The sequence below is a fragment of the Amblyomma americanum genome, chromosome 6 (assembly GCF_052857255.1).
Source record: "Amblyomma americanum isolate KBUSLIRL-KWMA chromosome 6, ASM5285725v1, whole genome shotgun sequence".
Taxonomy (NCBI): Eukaryota; Metazoa; Arthropoda; class Arachnida; order Ixodida; family Ixodidae; genus Amblyomma; species Amblyomma americanum.
Genome location: NC_135502.1, coordinates 107,602,136 through 107,627,706, shown reverse-complemented (window position 1 = coordinate 107,627,706; position 25,571 = coordinate 107,602,136). Strand labels below are relative to the sequence as shown.

Genomic DNA, 25,571 nt, shown 5'->3' with positions numbered 1-25,571 from the left:
CACTTTAGCTTCTGTGAAAAGGTCAAGAAGTGTATTCTGAACCCATTTTAAAATTTTCTCCCGCGGAATTACGCTAATTCACTGCTCTCAATTTGCGGAATTTAAAGTTCTCCGCTTCAGAAAGTTAGAGTCCTCAGATATCTCTGGGACACTTTAACACCGGATCAGCTGCACCCCTTCCGGTGTGATCGTATGACCCGTACGTCATTCGTGACGCCACATTTGGTGGCAGAATATTTCTGCAGGACAAGAACGCGCAGTCAGGTGACCCAACAGCCACTTCCTTGATACCCTCGTGTTGCATCTATTGCAACTAGTGCTGCCTAAACAAAAGAGATGCCAGGAGCAACAGCAGCAGCAGCAAACGGCTCTCGCGGTCACTTAGCAAGGTTGAGCACTAGTATTTTTTTTTGTAACCTGTGATAAACTTTGCTAAATGAACAAAACTCGGACCAAACTTTGTTCTCCGTAGAATTTAGTTTGTAATTTCATGGGTTTCCTTTTCAAGGGTAATTAGCATATCATTCATTCTATCTCTAGCGCAGAGAGGTTGCCAAGGCGCCAAGATCGGCTTCGCGTCTGGAAAACGGCTCGATCAAATGAAATCCTGACTGGTCGTCACGCAGCACTGAGACAGAACCAAGGATCGAGAGCAGCACACAGAGGGGCCGCGTTCATTGCGTCAGCGACGACGGGCTGCTGGACCCTGTGTTCTCGCGCATGTGAATAGTAACGGAATAGTAACGGACCTAAGACAGATTCCTGAGGAACACCAGATTTAACAGCAGTAGGGGATGAAACAACGCTGTCTAGTAGGATAGCCTGCAATCTATCTTTGAGAAAATTCTGCGTCTATTTTAAAATGTTTTGTCTGATGTTAAATGTCCGAAGTTTAACAAGTAGGTGGTGAAGAGAAACTCTGTCGAATGCTTTCGTAAAATCAATGAAGACAGCATCAATCTGACCTAATGAGTGAATGGTCGAGCGAATATTAGTGATGAGTCTGAAAAGCTGCGTTTCACAGGATTTCACCTTGCTGAAAGCCACGCTGGCTAGGAAAAAGCAGTGTTATTTACCAAGTGCTGCTTGATGTTACTGTACAAAATGCGCTCAAGGATTTTACATGAAATAGACGTTAATGATATTGCTATGTAATTACAGCAGTCATCGTGGTTGCCGGATTTGAAAATGGGGATGCCGTGCTCGAATTTCTAGTCAGAGGGTAGAGTACGCTCATCCATAGATTTTTGAAATAACTTACAAAGAAAAGCGAAACAACATGGAGCAGTGGTTTATAGTAATATCGTGGATATACTGTCGGGACCAGCACTTTATTTGACAGGAAGACGGTGAATTGCATTTAAAACACTCTCTGGCGACACAAACAGATCCGACATTCTAGCATAGTGTGAATGAGGAGAAATACATGAAGGAGGAATGTTATTTTCAGTAGTTAATGCGCTGGCAAATGACACGCTGCGTTGGGTAGCAGTCTCGAGTGGGGAGAGCAGGTGGTCTCCGACCTGTAGAATAGGCTGAGCTTTAGAGTTGCTGCGGTTGTCGACTTTCCAGAAATGTTTGTGATTAGATTTTAGAAATTCTGAGAGTGTAGTATAGAAGAATAAATCCTTAGAGGTCTTTATTACAGCTTTACAAATACGCGCTATATTTCTGTACTTAGGCTGCGCATGTAATGTATTTAATGTATATTTTACTATGTTTTTATGTATAATAAATATACTAAGCGGGCAAAAGTTTTATTTGGCGTAATTGTAAGAATGTTCAAAATGTTACTCCAAGCTAACTTATCATTCATATTGGAATTTAAGCATGGGGGAAAAAATAGAAAATTAATATGAAATTAATGCAATATGTTTGAAATGCATTTTTAGCACAGCCTCTACACTAACTGCAAGAAAAGGCACACGTCTTGTGAAACTTCAGAATAACGGCCTGGGTGGCAATGATGAAATGAACGGGTGCGCATGTGCCGTATTTTTGTTGTGGCGTTGTTGTTGCGCCGCCGTTCGTCTCGCCCTGTTAAACCTGCCCTACATACTTCGAACACGTTCAACACAGGTTTGCAGCGTTATGAGAACAGATAGGCAGAACGTTCCCGAATCTAAGAGCGAAATCGACGCATGCATGGCTGTAGGCTAGGAGGCGGTATAAAGTTGCTGTGATTATTCAGATTCGAAAGGGTATTCGAAGCAGGTTCAACTGGTACGGTGAGCATGAATCGTGATGATGGGTGTTACTACGAGCTCTCAGTAACATCGCGAATTTCGGATGACACGCGAGACCGCCAGAACTCGTGATGCCACAGCGCCAAGAGGAATCGGTCTTTCGATGTTTTAAGAACTGAAATGACTACAGACGGCTAGCTAGAATTTTTGTTAATTGAAGAAGGCGCGTAACCTTAATAGTTGAAACTAATAGAATTGAGGTAACCTGCTTAGTAGTTAAGATTATTGCCATGTTTTCTGAGGTCTGCCAGAAATGGCTTAACTGCGCCGCAAAATCAGTATGTGTCTAAAAAATTCCTTCAAAAATTTCAGACTGGCTTCTCTGACACGCCATGCATAACTTGCCAGCGTTGAAAAACACTCTTAGTACCACGGGTGAGCTTATTAGCCTAAGATAAGGTGCACAGAAGGGGACCTTATAGATAGCTGATGCTTGTTTTACTTCGTATTAGGAATTCAAGAGAACACGCCAGTCTAGCATGAGCAGTGATCGTAAATTCGCACCATACGAAGGAAGCAGCTAGGTGGTAAAGAATGAGCTGGAGCACATATGGCAGGTGCGGGCCGCCGCGGTGGCTGAGTGGTTATGGCGCTCGGCTGCTGACCCGAAAGACGCGGGTTCGATCCCGGCCGCGGCGGTCGAATTTCGATGGAGGCGAAATTCTAGAGGCCCGTGTACTGTGCGATGTCAGTGCACGTTAAAGAACCCCAGGTGGTCGAAATTTTCGGAGCCCTTCACTACGGCGTCTCTCATAGCCTGAGTCGCTTTGGGGCGTTAAACCATCATAAACCAAACATATGGCAGGTGCACTAAGAGCAGGAACAACAGGTTAACCAGTTTAACCATGCAGCCGCAACTAGGTTTACAGTAATAGGTTTCTGAAGATGGGGAAGAACACTTCCGTGTTAATTAGAGATCAAGAAAGAAATATTTTCTATTCTAGTCAATGGAACGAGAATTCTAAAAGATGGACATTGCCTCGTTATAGCGCAAATGCGCAGCATACAGAGCAAATAACCGCTAAATTTCGACTCCATTATCTGCCTGTCTTACGCACTTGCCTGCCCTCGATAGCTCCATAAGAAGCTGCCGGTCTCCAGAATTTCTGGCAGCTCGTTGCTCCACGAAAAGGGTGCTTTGTGTTTCGGGGCACTTTGTCTACACCTATTACCGGTATAATTACAGATATCGTTAACTCGTCACCCACTGCGGCACAAGGAGCGAATGCTTTTTTTTCGTAATCAGAGACACGCATTACTAAGTTGTTAAAATTCAGCCCATATACTGCGACTTGAACCGGATTTAATTCTTGGTCCTCCGAAGTTTTGTTTGCGTGATATTATGAATTCACTCGTGATTAATTCCTGGCCTAACGCAGAGGGGCTGCTAAGGAACCAAGGCGAGCGCCATCCCCAGACAGCGGCTCGATCAAATGGGATCCCTACTCGATGCCGTGCAGTACTCAAACAGAGGCGGTGGCTGAGAACATCACGGAAAGAGGCCGCATGTACTTGACTACCGACGATGAGCTGCTGGACCCTGTATATATGCGCGCGATTCCTAGCGCTCAGGAATATTGATGCTGCATTATTTAGAATTCAACGTATGAAGCCTCCAACTGGAGAATTGCTGGGGGCAGGACTGGAGCATGATAAACAATGGAGAAAGTAATTAAGCGGCTAATGAAATAGCAGAATTGTTAATGGCAGTGTTCATTTTTCAGTGATTATATGCAGCCGTTGTAGGTGAAGGCAGAAGCCTTCGAAAATGAGAAGAGTGTTGCGGTATTTTGTGTCAGTTTATAACATTTACATCATTTATAAAGCCGTTGATATTTCTGTGCATCAGTGTTTGTAGTAGAAGGTAATAAACACTTGTAATCGTGCAGATGATTGCAGCTTACGTTGGAATATGGACAAGACTGCAGCAACCGAACACTGCCATGACGAAGGCAATGCATTAGATTTTTTGCAAACCTAAGTGATGCACTTAGCCCGCATCAGTATACTTGTGCACCGTAAAGTAGAGATTAATTTTTGTATTCGATGCATAATTAGCAACATCAATTCACAACTGCAGTCCAGATGCCAAGCTCACTGCCACGAAAGTGTGGACTCGAGATTCTGGGCATGTAGAAAGTATGGTTGCAGCCTTCTGGAAAGAGCAGCATATGAGAATAGAACCACTGCCGAAGTTTGGCGCTGCGAGACTCTTCGGTCGCTCTAATGGAACTATCGGTATCTACAGTTTTTCGATTTGAGCATTCTCAAAGCATGAGGTAAGCGGTACCAGTTCAGAAGCTACACTGCATGACGTAAAAGGTCAGGGGTGCCAGCGAAATAAGCTACACTACACGGTTTGTGGCTTATGAGAGTCTCAAAGTGACTCAGGATATGATGCACGCTGTAGTCAAGGGCTTCGGAAAATTTCGACCACCTGGGGTTCTTTTAACGTGCACTGATATCGCACAGCACACGGGCCTGTAGAATTTGCCTCCAACAAAATTCGGCCGCTGTAGCCGGGATCGAACCCGCGTCTTCTGGGTCAGCAGCCTAGCGGCATAACCTCTCAGCCTCCGCGGCAAGTCAGAAAGGGTGGAGATTGTGTAAAGAAGGTTTTTAAGTCAGGGGATGACTGTCTGCAGCTTGCTGTTGCAGGACAGGCTCTTTGTAGAGGCAGGGGGTAAATGCGGTGGTACTCGCGATGCACGCATGCAGAAGTCCTCGTGAGGAAAGTACAACCTCGGCGCTTGCTCCTGTTTTCTGGGCCTGCCCTTAAACGTCCCCGAGGAAGCCGCGTTCTGTTGCTCACTGACAAACGCGGGAATGCGCTCATTTCCTGGCACAACTGAATCCTCTGGTACCCAGATGATGCGGCAGCAGCAGGCATGGTGGCAAGTGTAAAGGTATAGGATTGACTCCTTCCCTCAAATAACCTATACCCTCCACCGCAGCGTTTAAAATTTCAACCAAGTGGATAAAACATATCTTCAAAAATTTAATTATATTTTTAATCGCAGCGTGCACACACTCAACCATGTGGGTTAAAACAACGTGTTTTCAATCAGTGTCTGCGCCATTAGAAGAGACTACACGTTTCATTCGGGGTCTTAATAATTATCTGTTGTTTAGTACAATTGCTTCCTTGGAAGCTTGCGGCGTAGTTTATGGCTATCGGTTTAGCGAGGTTCTCGATGTGAGGAGTGGTGCTAGCATGTAGTTCAGCGCCGTCGGGTGCCGGAGAATTGTCCGTGCTGGCCAGCAGTGCTCGGGCATTGAAGACCTTTTCGTGCATAACATGAGGTCAGGCCCGTCTCACCAGCACTGCTGCACCTGCATCCAGAGTATTCACAGCTTGTTTCGGGGCTGGCGTTTTTCTGGCTGCATATTTTGTGGCATGGGTGCGACGCGGTTCCGGGATTGCAAGTAATGGAATAGCTGTACGGACTGGCAAAGAGGAGCACCGCAAACTGAGTGGTCAGGGATGCGAATCCGAAGACAACACTGCCATGGAAAAAACGGCACAAATTTTTGGAGAAAAATTAGTATCAGCGGCATGCCCAGCTAAACACGAGCACCTGCTTCTCTACGTCATTGCAGAAAGGGTCCTTCTCAGAAGGGAATAACCCAAACCCAACCCAAAGGACGAGCGGTATATGCACCGTAAAATCCAAAGAGACGAACAGAAAAAACTGTGATGCGCTGTCGCCTCCTTACTCCCCCTTCTCCACACCTCACTCGCCTTGAATCGACTGGCATTACTCGAGTGGCGAGCTAACTACTTTGTGACCTCTACAGTCACCATCTCCTTAACTATCCTGGTCAACCTCACTGTCGGATACGTGGCGCCTACTTTGACAACACCCACACTTATTGGACCAGTCCACGCTCCACTAAGCCACTGAGCCATCTCGAACACATATTCCTGCCCCCTCAACCCATTTAACCTATTCGAGTAATACTTGCGCCGATCCTCCTGCTGCATTTCTCCAACCATATAATCAGTATTTTGCGAAACGACCAAATGCGCCCAGTTGCATCCGCCACAAACAAACCTACACCAGGCAGTGAGTGACCCGTACATTGCAGACGAAATAGAATCTTTCTTTCTCCCTCAGTGAGAGAAATACGGTTTAACATGGTCAAGTTCCTGACCCATAAAAAGGGTTCAGGCAAGTTCAGGCGGGCGTTCAATGTGACACTAAAGAGATCGACGCCCTTCAAGGCAATGGGCTACAGTCGTAGAGAACCCTAGGGCCCCTGACACTTGCATGTCGAAACCCGGTCGCTACTTTATCTAATGACACATTTCAATGTCATCTCAAAATGGCGAAAACTGCAGATACTGCGATAGATTATGATGTTTCGGGTGACACTGAAGTACCTGCTTCAATGCGATGGCATTCATGGGGAAAGCTGGGTACTTTGGCGTAGGCAAGGACATTGTGGCTACATAGTAGATTAGGCAAGAGAAAGACGTCCACTCGAAGCCTTGTATGGATAGCGCGCAGCAGAGGATTAGACGAAAGTGACATACGGAAAGGCTCTAGATTGCAAGCTTTCCTTTAAGGCAGAAGGGAGCGGCCCTGCTGGAACAGAGCACAAGCTCCTATTAGAAATGTACACGGCAATAAATTTAGTCACCACCGCGTAATTTACACAAAATTTTCAGTGCTCAGGCATTAGAAAAGCAAGTGGCTATATTGAGGGCAACCGACAGAATCGCCCGAAAAACAGAATGCCGGCAGTGTCGTCTTATGGCCAAGCCGTACTCACGAGATATGCACTGCCCTCTGCACGACGAAATTTTCTGTTTTTAATTTATAAATATAAAAAAGGAAACACGACAAATCGATATTTGTAGCCCCTAGGAGTGTGTCGCCTTTAGGTAGCATTCAGAGACACTTTGGGGTCACGTTTTATTGCCGGCTCTCGGGAGCTTTTTCATCCTCACCATCATCATCATCATCAGCCTGATTACGCCCACTGCAGGGCAAATGCCTCTCCTGTGTCTTTCCAATTAACCCTGTACTTTGCCAGCTGCTCCCACCTTATGCCTGCGAACTTCTTAATCTCATCCGCCCACCTAACCTTCTGCCGGCCCTTGTATGGCTTGCCTTCTCTTCGTACCTACTCAATTACCCTTAAGGAATAGCGGTTATCTTGCCTTCGCATCAAATGCCCTGGCAAAGCCCATTTCTTCCTATTGATTTCGACTAGGATGTCATTAATCCGCCAATTGGGTGAACTGAAGGAAACGTCCTCTACAGGCTATTCTGCTGGCTGCCGGCACAGTAGTCTTGTCCATTACAAAATACGATACCAGCAGCAAGGCTCCTATGCCATGTTGGAACGAGGCATTCGTGAAAGACCTTATGTACACTTTTCTCAGTTTAACTGCTTCAATGATAGTACAGTGCAATCATACCTTAGAATTCATTTGAAATTCAAATACGAGCAATGTGCTGTCGTAGAAGTAGTGGAAAAAGTGTGCACTGATTCTCGCCGTGGCATGCGCTCCTCGTACCGCACCAGCTCCTCGTGTGACGCTATGAGCGAGCTATCGTGCTTGTTGCAGCTCCGCCCAGCATCCTGCTCGTCGCCGCTGCCTTTCACCCACGTTCCGCTGCCGCAGGGGAAGCTCCGCAGGTCGGCAAGCTGTTCCCTCCGGTCTGCAGCCATGGTCATTGTCCCAGCGGCTTCGGTCATTCGGACCCGGAACTACTCCACCGCCGAGACGGCGCGACGCCTATGCCCCTCCTGCCGGACGCTTTGCGCCTATGATGCTGTGAGTCGGCCATCGAGTTCCGGGTCTCTGAGACGGGCTTTGTCACCTCTGCTCCGTGCGCGCACTCCACCTGCGAAGGGGCATTGCGGCAGTGTCACCACCACTGCTCTGTGGTCTGCATTCCTGGACGCCGTCGGAGCTGCTGCGGTCGCCCACCCCCGCGCCTACGCCACCACCCATGCAGGCAGCGTGACTCCGGTGGCCCTGTAGCTGACTCTGCAAAGAGGTACCTTACGAACTCCATTGCCTGAATTGGCTTCTATACCTTCACATAGGAAACGATGCAAGATATGAGATCGAGGACACCGCTTCTCAGTACCCCGCCTCGTTCGCCGTCGCGAGAACTCGTCGCCAATTTTCAGTAGCAAGCGATTCAACGACCAGTTTTAGGCTACCATTTTACCGCCACACGGGGAACAAGCTCCGCTAATCGAGTACTGCACTCGCATAGCGCACGTGCTATCAGCTGAAATACACAGGTGACGAGATTTATCCTTAGGGTCCTCATTGTTCTGTGTTTTTCCAACCCTTTTTAGGAGATGGCTTTATATTTACCCAAATAGGCTGGATACGGCGAAATTACCACTGGGTCTCTTCAGTGGAATTCAATAACGACTTCATCATGACTAAGGGCGACTGTATAGGCCCAGTATGAGTGATTAGCAGTCGGATTTGTCAGTATTTCTTTGTCATAGCGAAGCTACGCAGCTCACAGTGCAATGAACCGCTTAGTGTGTTTTTTTTTCTCTCCGCGTTTTGACATGATCCCTCAGAATTACTCATGGGACACTTAAACTCTTCGTCAGGGGTATGACGCGATAAATAATAGGTTAATTCCCATATATCAAGAATTGGTCTTTTTCGTCTTAACATTAATAGATTCGCGGGAGTCCTCATAGTGTTCCTGGCGCAGTTTGCTCACAATCCGATTGGCAGGTTGCGATGACGCCACAAAGTCACGTGACCTAGGTGGCCAACCTAACTCCTGCGCTGTTTCTCTGGAGATTTTTCGTGGAATTTCCCTCAAGGTCAACAACGCCGACGACGACGCCGGGTTTTCTGCCACACGAGCTCCTTAACGCTATCGAGTTTAAGCGCGGCAAATGCGCTGCCGTTACACAAGACGCCATAGCTATCTCTCGCCGCTATACGCCCATCGAAATGTCTGCTGAAATGCTCGTTTTTAAAACCTAGGCAAGCTGTCTCTTTCATACATTTTTCAGCGGTATCTGTATCCCAGTGCACGCTGGAAACGACTTCACTGTTTCTGGGAAAGCCTTCCTGTTAAAGCTGCAGATCTGTGTTGTGCTGTTTTTTGCCGCATAATTGATTTAAGGTTATGTGCCAAACGCAGTGCAGAATTTGTGCGCTCTTTGAGAAGGAACAAATTTGTTTACAATTCCCGAGTTGTAGTTTTTAAGCTGCGTATACACCGAGACTTCTATCTACCTGAGTACTCTACAAGTGGTGTAGAGTTGGCACATTAGCACTCAATCACGAATCAAAGAAGCTAGAACACAAAAAATGGCTGCAGTTTAGCTCTGGGTAAACCTGGAGCGACGCGATAGCTACAGATGACCGAGAGGAACACGCTCAGTCGAATTGCCAAGTCAGTCTTTCGCCGCTCCGTTTTGCTGGGCGTTCCTCCTTCATCTTCGTCCCTGGCCGCGGATTCAATCCCCCCCGCTCCCCCCTCTCCACTCCTCCCCACTCGGTTTCGTCGGCGCGCCACGCCGCCGCCACGGTGAAGGCTCGAAATGCTAGCGCAATGTACGAGCGCGGCGCGTACACCAGCTGCGTGCTTTGACGTCACTCTGCGCATGCGCACAACTTACGAGGCGGGCGGGGTCTGCTCTGCCGTCGGCGCAGCGGCAAGGCGCGCGGTGCGCACACCAGCTGCGGGCTTTGACGTCACTCCACGCATGCGCACAACTGACGAGGCGGGCGGGGTCTGCTCTGCCGTCGGTGCAGCGGTAGGGTGGCCTAGCAGCGGCAAGGCGCGCGGCGCGCACACCAGCTGGGGGCTATGACGTCACTCTACGCATACGCACAGCTTTCGGAGCGGTGGTGCCACGGCTCTGCGCGCAGCCACGCTGACCTCGTGAAGTGGCAGCCGTAATGTAGCTATCGATACAAAACATAACTGCCCTTTCTGTTATGTTATGTACGCAGCCGGCGAATGCGGCCAATAGATGCTTGTTTGCACAAAGCAGATAACATGGACCACTAGGGAACGATTGATATGCCCATTCTTTCTCGTAGCGGGGCGGGTGCTTCTAGCAGTGGTGAAGATACAGTTAAACTAAGACTCGCGCCGCAATGAAAAGGCACAGTTGTTATCATTCCCCGGCCGTTGTTCAAGTGCTATTTTTGTCTGGCTTGCTAGGAACAAAAGCCGAATAGTCGTAGCTAAACTCATTGTTGAGCCCGTAGCCCATTACTTTCCTGAAACACAAGCGCTTGCTTCGTCTTCAAAGGCTTTGTATTAAGGAGCCTGAAATACTTGTTTACTAGACTGCCTGATCCTAGCCTACCGTAAACAAAAAACGTTTGTTTCCTTGGAACAAACTGAACATACAGTTTTCAGCAATTTATGACGCTATCGACGTAGCGTTAGCAGTTATAAGACTAACAGTGATAGTACAAGCACTGCTGTATGCAGGCACTACTGCTGCAAAATCTCGTTTGAAGTCGCATCATTTGCAATTCCTGTTAATTCTAACTAGCACTATGGTGCGGAACCATAGCCGTGTCCTTGAAACTCAGTCCTTGCACGGTAATGTGTGGGCATCATCTCTGTGTTCGACCTCACATCTGTGAGAAAGAGGCTTCAGATTGATGTCAAGTGGCTTGTTGACTGTGCTGCGGATTGGATTTCTTGGTCGTTCAGTTTGGTTTTTGCTGATGTTTTGTACGCTTGGTGGTAGTGTAGTTATCCAGCTTCGCACGAAGTTGTTGAGATCCGAAGCGTCCCAAGGCTCGGGAAGTGAGCTGGTCCCAGTGACTGGTGCGTGGTAGGCCAGATGTTCGTTTTCACATCGCTTGGAGCCATTTGCTTTCCGAGCTGGCTTTGTGCGGCATAAGCCTGTGCTAACTATGTATTGAAAATTGATAGAAGGGAAGAATGTTTTTGGCGAATTAAGGACTGAGCAGTCTGCTGCTGTGACGATTCTGCATATTTCTCATAGGACAAATCTTTTAAAAGCGCAAGGTACTTCGACAAGCGTATCCTAGGTTAACCGAGCTAAAAGCCGCGGATTGCGTTTGTTTCATTTAGAAGACTGGTGGCGACCGTGCATTGGATGCAGCAACGACTTCTAGCTCATGAATTATTTCACGCAGATACACGCATGTTGCACTTGTAAGCATAAATACAGCCGTCACTTATGGAGAGGAACTTCCGCTCCCGAATTCATGTTTTTATCTTGGCAATATCTGCAAGCGCAGAGCCAGAACACGGTCAGAGTCGGCAGTTAGCGCATACAAACTAGTTTCTAATAGAAAATCGAGGGATTGGGAGTTTCTCATGCCACGAACTATTGCCCATTCAAAAGCATGGGGCGTGAACCCACAGAGTGGGCGACACCAATGAAACACTTGAGAATGGATGTTTCTACAGCACTATTTTAAGCGTTAAGAATTATTTTAAAAGAATATTTGCGCTGAAAAGTGCGTCTTTTAAACGCACAAAATTGTTTTCGATGGCTAGATATGTTTGGCGGCATGAAGAGAGCGCCCTCTCTCACCATGGGCAAATTCGGCGCTCGTTTACGCCTATCCGCTTTTCTGCTCATTTATTGCAATATACAGTAATCATATATATATATATATATATATATATATATATATATATATATATATATATATATATATATATATATATATATATACATAATGAAATATACAGTAATCAATACACATGATATATTGATAGTAAAAAAAATGTTTTCTTGCATAATATGTTTTCGAAAATTTGTCGTTCGCAGTCGTAGTTAAGTTGTAGGGATACACTAGCCAAGCCAAGTACGATACCGCTGTGTCCTTGACATTTCCCGGTGGATGAGGTGCCATTTAAGAAACTGGCATAAAGGGTGGCGATAGCTTCTATGTATATAGCAACTAGGACTTCTATGGGGCGACCCACAAGCGCACGAAAACTCTCAGGCTCTGAAGGCACGTCTCCAGTGCGGTTATGTTCCCAACCATGCGCATCAGCCACTCGTTGCGCTCGCGTTGCCTTAGTTCGAACTCCAACTGGTTCGTACTGATGTTCTTTTTCCGTCCACTCTGAATTTAGACCCTTCGCTTTTAACGTGATAGCAGTAAAATCCGGTGTCGAAGTTGTCAGCGCCGGCGCTGTGAGCGAAACATCATGGGCATAAATCTGGCAGGTAGTCTCCAGATGGCAACCTAGGAGGCAGGTGGGCCAGCTACGCCAGGTGACCTTGCGACGTCATCACTCACAAGATAGTAAACTGCCCACCGTGGCAGGTGGCAGTTAAATTAACGGCTGGCCGCTCGGGAAGTGCATCTTGGACCCCATGCCCACCGCCGGGAGAACGTACCATCGCAGGGAAGAGGCGCATCGCTTCACCACTGCCACACTGCGCCAATAGTAGCATGAGGACCCGCCCTCATATATTGCTTGGACGAAGGGGCCGCATAACCGCTCCCTCCTCGCCTTCATTCGATCGGCTCACCTTTTTTGATTCATTTAACAATCTGTTTTTTTTTTGTAGCGATAGCTAAATTACTGTAGCATTCCGAACCTTCAGCGTGGCGGCGCCGCCACCTTGTGGATGCCACGCTGTCACGTGGTTGGTCACATTGTGCGGAGCAGCTGCCGGCGGCGCGGCTAATCACTTGCTCGGTCACGTGACCAGCCACGTGGTGCGGAGCAGCTGCTAATGCCGGCGGCGCGGCGCGATGGCGAACCGAGCTGCCACAGCTGTGTCAAGACACAGCTGTGCCACAGCTGTTGCTGTGTCAACCGAGCTGCCATGCGCCGTGTCAAGTGGGACGAATATGAAGAAGGAACGCGCAGCGAAACGGAGCGGCGAAAGACACACTTTATAATTCAACTGAGCAAGTTGAAAGCTCCCCCTTTAAATTTTAAGGAACATAATTCTCTGATTCCTCAGGTAGAAACTGTTCGTATTCTTGGTCTTCTCCTCCATACATCTGGGACTGGCACCCCGTGGCTGGCAGCCACCCGTAAATCGGCTCATGCTACTCTAGGTCTGATTCGTCGCATAGCTATGCGCTCTGGTGGCGCACGTGCTCATACGGCCCGCCAGCTTGTGCGCTCTATCCTTCAGCCACGGATAGTATATCAGGCACAATTTCAACGTCTCACCCGCAGACAGTGGGACTCCCTTAAAGCTATCAATAGTGAGGCTATGCGCGTCATAACATAGCTGCCTCGTTTAGCACCAATACCTGTGCTACAGGAGTTCGCACAACTTAATACACTCAGTGAAATCATCGACCAACGGGTGGCAAATAGAGCTCGAAAACAGTCTCTCCAACTTCATCGTTTAAAGACACTTCCACCGTGGTCCTATTGCCAGCTCACTGACAATCGCCCCGCCGTTTCCCCGTCGGTATCAGCAGCGTATCTGCCTGAAGGGTGCATATTATACACGGATGCATCGCATTCTGCAGAGAGGGGAGTTACTGCTGTGTATAGTCCATCTCATCCGCATCTCAACTCTCGCGCGACGTATACTGCGGATACGTGCACTCCCCTGGCATTGGAACTTCAAGCCATTTACAATGTCATTGCTTCCCTTCCTCTCGTTCCAACATTCAATACAGTTCATATTTACACCGACTCCCGCGCCGCCCTTAAACAGCTTAAAGCTGTTCGATGAACGTTCCAGATTTCACAATCAATTCATGTGCTCTGCGCAAAGTATCCATGTCCTGTGCGCATACACTGGATTCGCGGCCATGCCCAGGATCCACATAACATTCAAGCGGATGCTATGACTCATCTTCATACATTAGACGATCCGCCACCTTCCCCTCTTCCCCCAGATCCGTTCCTGTCCCATGTTTCCGATTCCGAAGTTCTGTGCCACGAACACGCGCTCTAATTCCTCCGTGTTCGCACCCTCTCCCCCGTAGTCTTACTCGGCAGGAGGAGGTATCCGTGCGCCGGATTCGGGCAGGGGCGGCTCTGACACCATCTGTCCGTCATCGGTGGCGTGCCAAAGATCTGCCAGCACCTGACAGGTGTCCTCACTGTAGCGCTGCACCGGACATTTGTGATGTGCGGCACTTGTTATGGACGTGCCCAGCGACGGCTGCTATCAGAAAACGCCTACTCAGGGAGGTGGGCCTGCGGTGGAACCGCGAAAGTGACTACGTGAAGTGGACTATGGACAACCGTTTCATTAGCAACCTGTGCGACTACCTCAGCGCAACGGTTCTTCACTCCTTCTTTTAACTTTCAATCCCGTGCATTCCCCCCCCCCCTTCCTTCCTTTTTTAACTTATGCCTCATGGCACACTTCTCGAATAAAAAAAAAAAACTGAGCAAGTCCCACCCGGCCAGCTGTAGCTATCGCGTCACTCCAAGCTTAACCAACGCTAAACCACCGCCAATTTTTTTTCTTTCTGTACTCCCACGCACGTTAAGCCCTGAGGCAATAACGTTATGCAAAAATGTGCCATTATGCCGCGAAAATTGGTTTCGACGAAAACAAAGCTGCGCCATTCCTTGATGGGCACCATCGTAAGGGAAGGACTTAACGAGGGAGAGAAAAATTAGAGAAATAAATGCCGTAGTTGGGGGTTTGGTAACAATTTGGAGCACCTGGGGATCTTTAAATTGCACCGATATCGCATGAAACACGAGCGCCTTTTGGAGCGAAAGCTTCATTACGCTAGGTACAGCTGCAAGGCTATAAGTTGCACCACAGCTAAGCCCCTCAGCCTAACCTTGTGGACCGTCATGGTGTCGCACCACATGGACACGACCTCTTACCTTGGACGCTGGCTTCTGACCTTTGATCTTGACCTTTCGATTCGCCGGTAGACGGTGGTAGAATAGTCACGTGACAATCGCGTGATGTCATGCGGTTGAAGCTGCCGTTGTGACATCAGTCTGGGGAGATTATAAGCCGGATGCGTGAGCTGACAGACCCCATGGAGGAGCGCGGCGAGGAGAGCACGTATAGCGTTCATTGCGTGACAGACCTCTCACGATCAACCCTTAATTGCCACCTGCCAGGGTGGCCTGGTGAGAGCGCTGCCTATCCCGTGTGCGGAACGCACTCAGTGCTATTGCCGCCAAGCCGCGTCTAGTTGCGTGATACACCACAGCTTTCGCTCTATAACGAGGTTGAGCAGTAGTTGAACTGTAGCTAATTTTTGCGTTTCGCCTGAGTCGCAAACATTTCGTCCCATAGTTGAGATGTGTTGCCTGTGGGACTGGCACTGGGCCTTCCAGGTTGGCAGGCGGGATGCGGACAGCTACGGCATTCCTCTTCCCTGTAACGGAAGGACGGGATATGTGTGGTTGCTTTTGCAACTCTCTTCTAATTATAGGTCGTTTTTATGCAAGCTCCCTTTGTCTAACCGTAGCGATATCGCTGCTCATCTTCAGAGAATTTAACTCATCGTGGAAACCAATTCTAACACAGGAATGCTGCCGGGCCACCAAGGTGGGCTCCGCGCCGGGAAAGCGGCTCCAGCGACTGGGACCCAGACCTCAGGTCCCGCAGCACGCAGACAGAGCCCGTTGCAGAGAGCAGTACTCAGACAGAAGGACTGCAATGGGCCACCGGCAATGGGCTGCCGGACATTGTGTTCGCTGCTGGCGCCATTCGTGGCGCGCATGAACATTGAAGATTTTTATTTTGGATTCAGTGCGTGAACATTGAATGAGATATGGCTTCTGTGTCGGGTAAGCCAGAAAAAATAAAAATAAAATCACAACGAAAGAAATCCAGTGCCGGATAAAAGAAAAAATGTCACTTTCTAAGTCCTTCCGTACGTGGTGTAGGTGCAGTATAGAAAAAAAATATTGAACCTGGAGTTACGCGATAGCTACAGCTGGCCGAGTGGAACTTGCTCAGTTGAACTGCAAATTAATGAAATGGCAGCGCACAACAAACACAGAAAGAAGGGGACAAGAGCTCAACACGCAACTGCAAAGTCAAAAAATTTCAGTCAGTCTTTAGCCACTCCGTTTCTCTGGGCGTTCCTTCATCTTCGTCCCACTTCACAGGGCGCATGCGCACAGCTGTGGCAGCTCGGTTTTGCCGGCGCGGCCGGCAGCAGCAGCTGGTCTGCACCACGTGGCAGGTCCCATGACCAACCACTTGACGAGCCACGCGATCAGCCACGGCGCCGCGCCGCCGGCAGCTGCTCCGCACCACCTGACCAACCATGTGACAGCGTGGCGGCGCAGCCGCAGGATGCCGGCGTCGCCACTCTGAAGGCTTGAAATGCTATCGTAATGTAGCTATCGCTACAAAATATTCCTTAGATATGCACGCGAGCACCAGGGTGTTTTGACTTATGGCCGGTGGTTGGGCTGGAAAGCACTACTGATGCTTCTTCTCACCCTAGAAATCTACTGCGGACGGCACTCCATACTGAGGTGCTCAGGTTTAAACATGAAGGTCATTACCAATTCATTACCCAGTCATTACAAATATGTGTCATTACCCGCAGTGCAACCTCTGCACAACTGTCAACGCCCCAGATGGAATCTCCTGATTTTTCTAGTCCTAGCGGGTAAAAGCTAACGTGCACGAAACCATGACAGCAAACTTGTGTTAAAAAATTGGCGGTGGTTTAGCGTTAAACCTGGAGTGGCTCGATAGCTACAGCTGGACGAGTGGAATTTGGTAACGTGACGAACCACATGACCAGCCACGGCACCGCGCGCAGCCGGCAGCTGCTCAGCACGACGTGACCAACCACGTGACAGCGTGGCGGCGTAGCCACGGGGTGGCTCTTTTACTAGGCTCTTGTACTAGAAAGAGTTTGTGTACACTGACTTGTGGTCAGTCTGGTGGGATGCATCGCCTCGGGGAAAAGTCACCGCAGAACGTCACTTCACATCGCAAGAAGTCGTCGTCCGGGCCAACTGATTTCTTGTTTGACCCTTAATAACACACCTCGGTATATAAAGGCAGTCAGTTTAATTCAGCGAAATTTAATATGTCCCGGTATTATTCGTTCCCTTGAAAGGCGTTTATAAAATTCGGCGGATCTGTGATGCAATGCCTTAGCCCGCGGCTGCTCGTGACATAAACTGCATATGACCCTCACACTGCGGCAGCTCTGGTGGCATTGCGCAGGTATTACTTCAGAAATCTAATCGCGATGGTCAGTTGAATCGAACTTATCTGACGTGCAACATACGAACCCGTAATGAGTGATGGATTATCAGGCTTTGCGTTCCCGAAACCGAACTTTCGAAAGGAGGCAGCTCTGCGGATGCGCCCTTGGCGTATGCAGCGAAGCTTGCACCTTTTTGAAAAGAAACTAGAGCTTGGTGATTCACTGAAGGAATGTGTTTAGCGGGGAATTTCTTGTTTAAAAATATATAGAGTGCAACTTAAAAGTGACAAACACAAAGACGAGACCAGACACACGAGCGCTTACTCTCAACTGACCTTAATTGACAGGAACAGTTACTTGTATGCTAAACACCAAAAAGCAAAAAAAAGATAAGAGACATACGGTCCCTAACTCTTCAAAAATTGCAACTCAGCTTCTGTCAGGGCAATCGAAGGCGCACTAAAAGAGGAATCTTGCATTTTTTGAAGAGTTAAGTTTCGTATGTCTGTTATCCTTTTTTTTTGCTTTTCTGGTTTAGCATAAAAGTAACTGTTTCTGTCAATAAACGTCAGTTGGAAGTAAGTGCTCGTGTGTCTGCCCTCTTCTTTCTCTTGTCGCTTTTGAGTTGCACTCTATATATATTTTAATCGTGGATTATCGACTAGCCCGCACCCTTTCCCTAGGATTTTCCTGGCTAGCTGAGTAGAATGCCCTCGCTGTCAGCCGATAGTTTGGCCGCCGCTTTCATCACAAGCGGCCACCGTTCCGAAGCACAGCGTTACAGCCTTCGACAACGCCACGTCGAAGATACCACCGGCGACCGTGTCTGGGTCTCGACTCAGTCCGTCAGCGAGGACTTGGCGAAAAGCTGAGCAGGTATTACGCACCGCATCCAGTTGTGCGCCACCTGTGTGACTATCAGTTACGGCCGTCAGAAAAGGACAACTGCGAAACGCCCACACCCCGACGCTGTACGTGCACTCAGACTGGAAAAGCTCTTTAACTGTGTGTGCATGCTGTACGACTCAAACGGAGTTACGAGAGGCAGGGTTACCGCGCCGCTACTCAAGTGATAACATGCTAACCGCAGCAGCAGAGCGCGACGCTCGGCACTGCTCTTAAGAACACGCCGATATCAGATGCGCCAGGTGTGTTCGCAAAGCACGGTGCCGCGCCAGCCGCGCGATGCAATTTTCGTCCCTTCAGTTACGTAATTGTGCTAATCTCTTACTCGCGACTGCACACATTAATGCGGAAGAGTTTCTCCTGTGATGAATGGCGTGTACAGAACCTGTCAGCAGAGCGGGTCGGCAGAGCGTGTCATCACAACTGCACTCATGATGATGACCATGCGGGAAAAGAAATCGCCGGTATTGCGGTTGGAAGCCATGCCCACTATGTGTCAGGTAGCTACGGAAAACATACGACACGAAGTCTTTTTCTTTTCTACACGGAAAAAGGGCCGAAAAGAAAATTTCAAGCATGCTTACGCCACAAGACACCAGGCCACCACACCCCTGCACGATGCCACCTTCCAAAACATCAAAAGTCTGGGAGGCACACACATGCATCCAGATAGGGGAGCCAGATAGGCGGCTCTTATAGGACTGCATATACCCCCCGAACCTAAGCGCATTGCTCACGAAATAAAGGTTTCGACGACCGCGGTGATTCCGCGTGGCCGTCTATCATGCGGCTTTTCAAGAGACTAAATAGTCCCAGCAACATGAAGAGATCATATGGCATAAAGCTGTTTTTCTCCACAGGCAAAAAACATAATCTAGGCTGTGACGTCAATGTCCTTCTTAATTGTTCGTTGTAATATGTCCCAGATGAACATAAAATCAATCCACAGAATAAAACAAAGGTCAATAGTCTCTGGTGTATTGCAGAGGTGCCAAATCACCGTCCATGGCGCAAGAATCTGCTTAGCATGAAGCCGTACCTTCACACGCAGCGTGGATGTGTGCAGTTTAAAGAAGTATGTTTCTTAATCAGAAGAAATGCACATTCGCCCAACACATTTTAAAACACTGGTGTCAAGCAACATCAGAAAAGCTTGTCGATACCACGGTACAGGAAACAAATACTCTAAGTGCCTGAGTCATCGGCCTTCTGGAGAGGCTATACAGGTAGCCTAAAGGAAAGCACACAGAGACGAAATAGAAGGTGTCAGCAACTTCCTTAAGGAATCCCCATAAAGGCCCCTCACGAGTGTGTCCCGCCGGTGCGAATAGGAAAGGCAAATGAGCACTGATGCGCCGGAAAAAGGGTGGTTTGCCGATTTGAAAAACAAAGAAATGCGAAAGAAATTGATACACAAATAATTGAACAAGGCCGATTCCACCAGACTCTAGAGAAAGAAATAGGTTATCGCGACGCATGGGTTGCCATTGGGAACGCCATACGAAGGTAGCAAATATTCAGTGCATCAGCTGCACTTTCTTCCTCGAACAGTGGATAACCTGCAGTACATAGGCAAGATATGCGATTAAAAAAATGTTGCAGACTTGAGCCCGTGGAAAGAGTGACAGGTCCCTACCCATCCAAGCCTGGGTTTGTCGCCTCATGGAAATTATATGTGAAGGTGAGCGAACTTTGCGAAGAGGAACCCCTAGGTACATAAGGGTCCCGCAGACCCAGCTTATGCCACCAAAATGACTTGGCGTTGTACCCCAGTGATCCAAGCAAAACCTCCTAGATTTATGTAAATTAAAAGCCGCGCCTGATTCCTCATAAAGCTGTTCAGTCAAATGTAATGCCTCAGATACACTCTATTTGTGAGAACAAAAGAGGGCCACATCATTTGCATAGGCTGAAGTCTTAATTTAACATTGCGCCGAAGAAACCACGGATAGTTGCACTGTCAATAATACTGAGGTTCAAGATAAAGGGCAAACAACAAAGGCGCCACTGGACAGCCTTGGCGAACAGATAATTTCAGTGGAATAGGTTTGGTTGGCTCTTGGCTCCCAATGGGCCTTGTATAGGACTACTTATAGCACACTCTTACTCCACTAAGTAAAACATCTCCAATATTTGCATGCTCCAAGACAGTGAAAGAGAAATCGTGACGATCTTTATCAAATGTCTTGGCAAGGTCAGTCTGAATTACAGCAACTTCTACGGTCTCATCTGATACTCTCTCCAATACTTAACGTGCAATATGAATATGGGTTTGGACGGTATGGCCTCTGATACCGCAGACCTGATGCGTGCCTATTAAGTCAGCGACAACTAGCTGCAGACGATTGCGAAGAACCTTTGCAAAAAGACTGTAATCTACACTGCAGGGAGAAATTTTACGATATACCTCAACTGTTTTCAACCTATTTGTATTTGTGCTTTTTGGAATTAATATAGTATGACCAGTACAGAACGTGGAAGGGAAAGAACCAACAACATAAGAAGCCTGAAAAACCTCCATCAAAATCGGAGCTAGGTAATTTGAAAACGTTTTTATAGAACTGGCTAGCAATGCCGTCTGGCCCAGGAGATTTCTGAGCCGTCAGGTCAGAAATTGCAGATTTAATTCCGTCCAAAGTGATGGGCCCCTCCACTACAGCACGCCGCTCATCGTCAAGTCGAGGAAATGCTTCGAATAAGTGACGGTAATATGATCTAATATTTATGTCCATACAACCACCAAACAGCTTCCGATAATACTAAAATAAAGCATCAGTAATATCAGGACCATCGGTGTATGTGCAACCACCATACGTAATCCCAATTTTTCTTTAGCAAGACTAGTCTGCCGTTCATCACTCAGGGCCCGACGAGATGGTTGCTCACCCAGAAACCTATGGGACCTAGACCTTATCAAGGCCCCAGTAAAGGTTTGCCGGTGGTGTTGGTCCGGTGATTTCCACAAACTGGATGCACCATTTGAAGGCTTCTCGATGATATGACTTGCAGGCGAAGCGATTTAGTGAGAAACGAACTTTTATACAGGCTATTTACAGATGGGTACAAACAAAAGTAAGTATACGGCCACAACTATCCGCGGCCGGCCTAGCCGACCGCCTGCACAGAGGCGAGGGACACCACGTCCCGACAGTCAAACTGGCGCGCCCTGCACCAGCTCTCAACAGTCACTCCCTCCGCACTCGGCCAGAACGAGCGCCTGCCAGCTAGGAGTTGCTAGAGACCAAAACACACGGGCCGGCTCCCTTCGCGGGTACACCCCGAAGATGCCCGCGCCCCTTTCCACACGTAAAAATAAACTGCTAACTGCGGCTCATCAGTTTTGACGAATAGGGAAGCTCAGAACTGTTGTCAGCGTTTTCCCTTACCCCCGAGGCCTCTCTAGGTGGTCTCGCAATCCTTTGCCAAGGGGACAGGGGTTCAAGGTCGAGGCCGGCAGATAGCCCCGCCGTCCGGAGCGACGAAGGAAACCGCAAGGACGAATGGGGAGACTAACCAAAAAGGCATGAGTCCCCTTCTAACGGCGTGCACCAAAGCAAAACAAAATAAAACAAAACCGGACGCGCAGCCTAGGTCACTGCCCTCTCGCGGAATATTCGCAACACATGTACAAAAAGATGCGACAGCGCACCGAACCCTACAGCGCCCTAGTACCTTTCGATTTCAAACTGCCGAACCTCTGCTTTTCCGGCAGTGATATCTTCTACACAGGCACCTGGGCTAATGCTCTCTATCTCATGCAGCTAAACCAAAGTACGGCCGAACTCTACACGTTTACTTCTCTTCAAAAACGCGATAGTTGCTTTAATAGTTGTTTTAATAGCCAATTTTTTGGTTTCTTGTTTCAATAAGTCGCATTTTTTTGCAAAACTGAGACGTCACCGCGTGACAACGTGTCCTTCAAGCAATTAGATACAGCCCGTTTTTCACCTGAGAGCAGGCAGCTATTCAGCTTCCACAGCTCCCATCATCGGTGGGGTATGCGCCGACTGTAGCTCCCTGTCTGTAGAGACACCGTGCAGTGATCACTGAAGAGTATGGGTCGCACCCAGTAACCAATAACGCTGGCTGACATGTCTGCTGAAAAGTAAATCTGGTCAAGCCGAGCATAGAGGAGCACTGAAAACTAGTGAAATGAATACTTTGTCCCTTATATTGCTCAACATCCACCAGGCTATATTCGCATGCCAAATCAAAAAGTAAAGAAGCACTAGGGTCATCACGTGTACTTAACACTGCTGGGCCTTCATCCCTAAAAACATGATTGAAATCACCCAACACCATATGTTCGCGATTCGTGCATAAATGGTCGACTTGTGGCAGGAAAAATAGCCTTCTATCACGCTGCTTTACAGGGGCATAAACACAAATAATTCGCCACTGTACACCCGAAATTACAAGGTCACAGCAGATAAGTGGCCCTTCACCATCTGTGCGATGCGACACGGCCGTAATCTCCAGTGAATTCACCAGGAATAGCATGCACCCTCCTGGTAAGCCTCTAAAGTGATTAGCGATAACATTGAATTCTGACAGAAAAGGCTCGAGTGCAGCTTCAGCCTCCTCATCACAGGAGAGCTTGGTTTCCTCGCTGGCTGCCACGCTCACACCCCATTTAAAAGATGCCGTAACTGTTGTTGCCTTCAACGGTTACGCAAACCACTAATGTTAAGGGTAGCGATCACAAATGCTGCGACGCAAGCCATTTTTGATGCTTGTCTTATGGAACGCTATCCCCTGTACTGGGGTGGCCCGCCTGCAAATCGAAGGCATGTAGGGCAGACATCGCCCTTCGTTTTGAGGTGACCCTTCCCAATGCCGCCACACCAGGTGCCTTCCGGTCATCGTCACTGACACACACCTCACCATGTGCAGGACGCTTCAAAGGTGCGCTGTTGTCCATCGCCTCTTCCGAGACAGCCAAGGCCGTGGATCGAGTGGACCACGCCGCTCGCAACCACGCTGAGAGCCGACGGGGCGCCAAACACATTAGAGGCTGACACTTCAGGCGACACACTGCTCCACTCCGGCGACGAAGGGGCATCGCTGGCGAAGAAGGCATGTCGCACATTCACTGGCAGTAGCGGCCCCATTGACTCTACAGAAGTAGTGTTCAGTTCTTGTGATCGCTGGGTGACAGATGGCTCCTGAGCAGTAAACACGGGACTAAATGTAGCAGGCCCACGCAGTCCCGGGTCCGGTGGCTTTGGGTCCGGAGACGGGGACTCCTGTTTGTCCGTACTTGCAGCTGGTCTCTTGCCGTTATTTGGCGAAGTCTTTGGTTCATCTCCTGTTGGAAGCACATGACTCAGCTCACCCGACGCCTCCACAACATCGACACATCCATAATCTGCTCAGACACCACTTCATCCACATGTGTCCAGTTGCCCTGGAGTAACCTGTCAACATAACTCATGACACAGTTGTCTACTGTGTGCCCAAAGCGTCGGAACTTGGTGCATCGAGGCGTACGACACTGACGCCGTACATGGATCACACGGCTACAACGAAGACACAGCGTAGGTCAGGCTGGAACGACAACTAAAGCTTGTGCCCCGAAAACGTTGAGCGTGTGAGGAATTGTACTTGCTGACAGTCCGTCCTTAAGCGTGAGCGAGATTTCACGGTTCGCTGTTTCCATGTGCTGCATTAAGGTCAGCAATCAGAAAGAGGCTGTTGAGGACACAACATTACTGGTAGGAAGTTGAGGGAGGACAACTTTGTACGAGCCCGTGGAAACTTAAGGTGTCGGGAGACCTCGGACAACGGCCGATGCGCTGTTTCCAGCTAGAGGCATTTCGAGACACTACCGTTCAGAACTTCTTCCTCTTCCTCTTCCACAAAGGCGCCACGAAGAGTCTTTACTTTTTAATTGCCTGTTCCGAGAGTTTTGCAACAGGTCACAAACAGATTATGCATGGACTGCACTCATAAACTTCAGGAGCGGGCATCCGTTCCGCTCACAGAAACTCACAACCGTTAAAAAAAACACTGCCCCATCAAATTGATAACTTATCTGTAAAACATAGCTCCGTGTGCACTTCACGCAGCTTAAATACGTGTTCTTTGAAGTAATCGCGGGTAGACAGCGCATCTTCACCGTAGTGTCGTATAGCCATTCTGCTTCTCCAAATATTTTGCAGGCCAAGGAGGAAGAATACAAAGGGTCGTTGGTTAATGGGTATTGAGGGGCACGAAATGAGCGCGTTGTCGTGTGTAGAACAGTAAAGTATGATGGGGATGGGTACTCGTGCTAGACAACGATTACTTGAGAAAAACTTGCTGACGTCATTCAGTGTTCACGCGATAAGTGTCACTTGACAGCGATGGCTTGCAAAATTTGCCGACGTAATCCAAGGGTAACGTGATAAGTGTTACGTGACAACGATAACTTGCAAAAAAAAAGGTGGTGACGTTCAAACGCAAATGTTTTCGCATTTATCGAATGCAGGGGACTGCAGTGCTATAGATTTTTCATAAACTGGTCGTAAAGCGAAATCTCTCTCGAAAGCAGAAAAGCACGCCATATGAAAAACATCTTGTCATTTCGCCAAGGAAAATGAAAGGAAATGTGTGTATTTCCCAGCAAGGCCCAATAAGCAATAATTATAGATTTCGGTTGAGAAGAGGAATCCGAGAAACAAATTCGACATATAGACGAAGCAAGTGAAAGGGACTCAGCAATGGCCCTATTTACTCGAGGACAACGGAGGGAAGTATTCGGTTTCCTCAATGCAGTTTTAAACTAGTTTATTCAGAGTGTAGTAACCCGCCGCGGTGGCTTAGCGGTTAGAGCGCTCGGCTAATGATCCGGAGTAGCCGGGTTCGAACTCGACCGCGGCGGCTGTGTTTCGATGCAGACGAAACGCAAAGTCGCCCCTGTGCTGTGCGATGTCAGTGACGTTAAAGATCCCCAGATGCTTGCTCGAAATTATTACGGAGCCCTCCACTACGGCACCTCTTTCTTCCTTTCTTCTCTTACTCCCTCCTTTATCCCTTCCCTTACGTCGCGGTTCAGGTGTCACATGTACTGCGCCCTTTCCTTTCCCCAACAGCCAATTCATTTCAGAATGTAGTACCATTTGTGAGAATACAAAGCAAGCATGAAGACAGAATGCATTTTCGTAATTCAGTCAGCATTACCGAATTCTTCAAACGTAGGATAGTATTTCTGACTCGCAATGAAAACTACGATCTCTCCCATCCGCGGCTTTCGCTGTCCCATGGCTTAAGCGATGGCGTAAATGCGAAATGATAAGAGAATGGGAGCTAACCGTCGTCTGGTTACCTTCCTCATGTGCCCGGAGGCGACA

At 48.4% G+C, this 25,571-nt stretch overlaps 1 protein-coding gene across 1 annotated transcript in view; it reads right to left on the bottom strand.

Annotated features, from left to right (window-relative positions):
• Nucleotides 1-7,951: 7,951 nt before the first annotated feature.
• The window catches only part of LOC144095436 (uncharacterized), a 30,234-nt gene continuing 12,614 nt past the window's right edge, over nucleotides 7,952-25,571 (bottom strand). The window contains exons 2-3 of the mRNA XM_077629176.1: nucleotides 23,328-23,608; nucleotides 7,952-8,104 (exon numbers count right to left, since the gene is read on the bottom strand). Coding sequence (XP_077485302.1) covers nucleotides 7,952-8,104; nucleotides 23,328-23,608 — 434 coding nt within the window. The remainder of the gene's footprint in view (nucleotides 8,105-23,327; nucleotides 23,609-25,571) is intronic.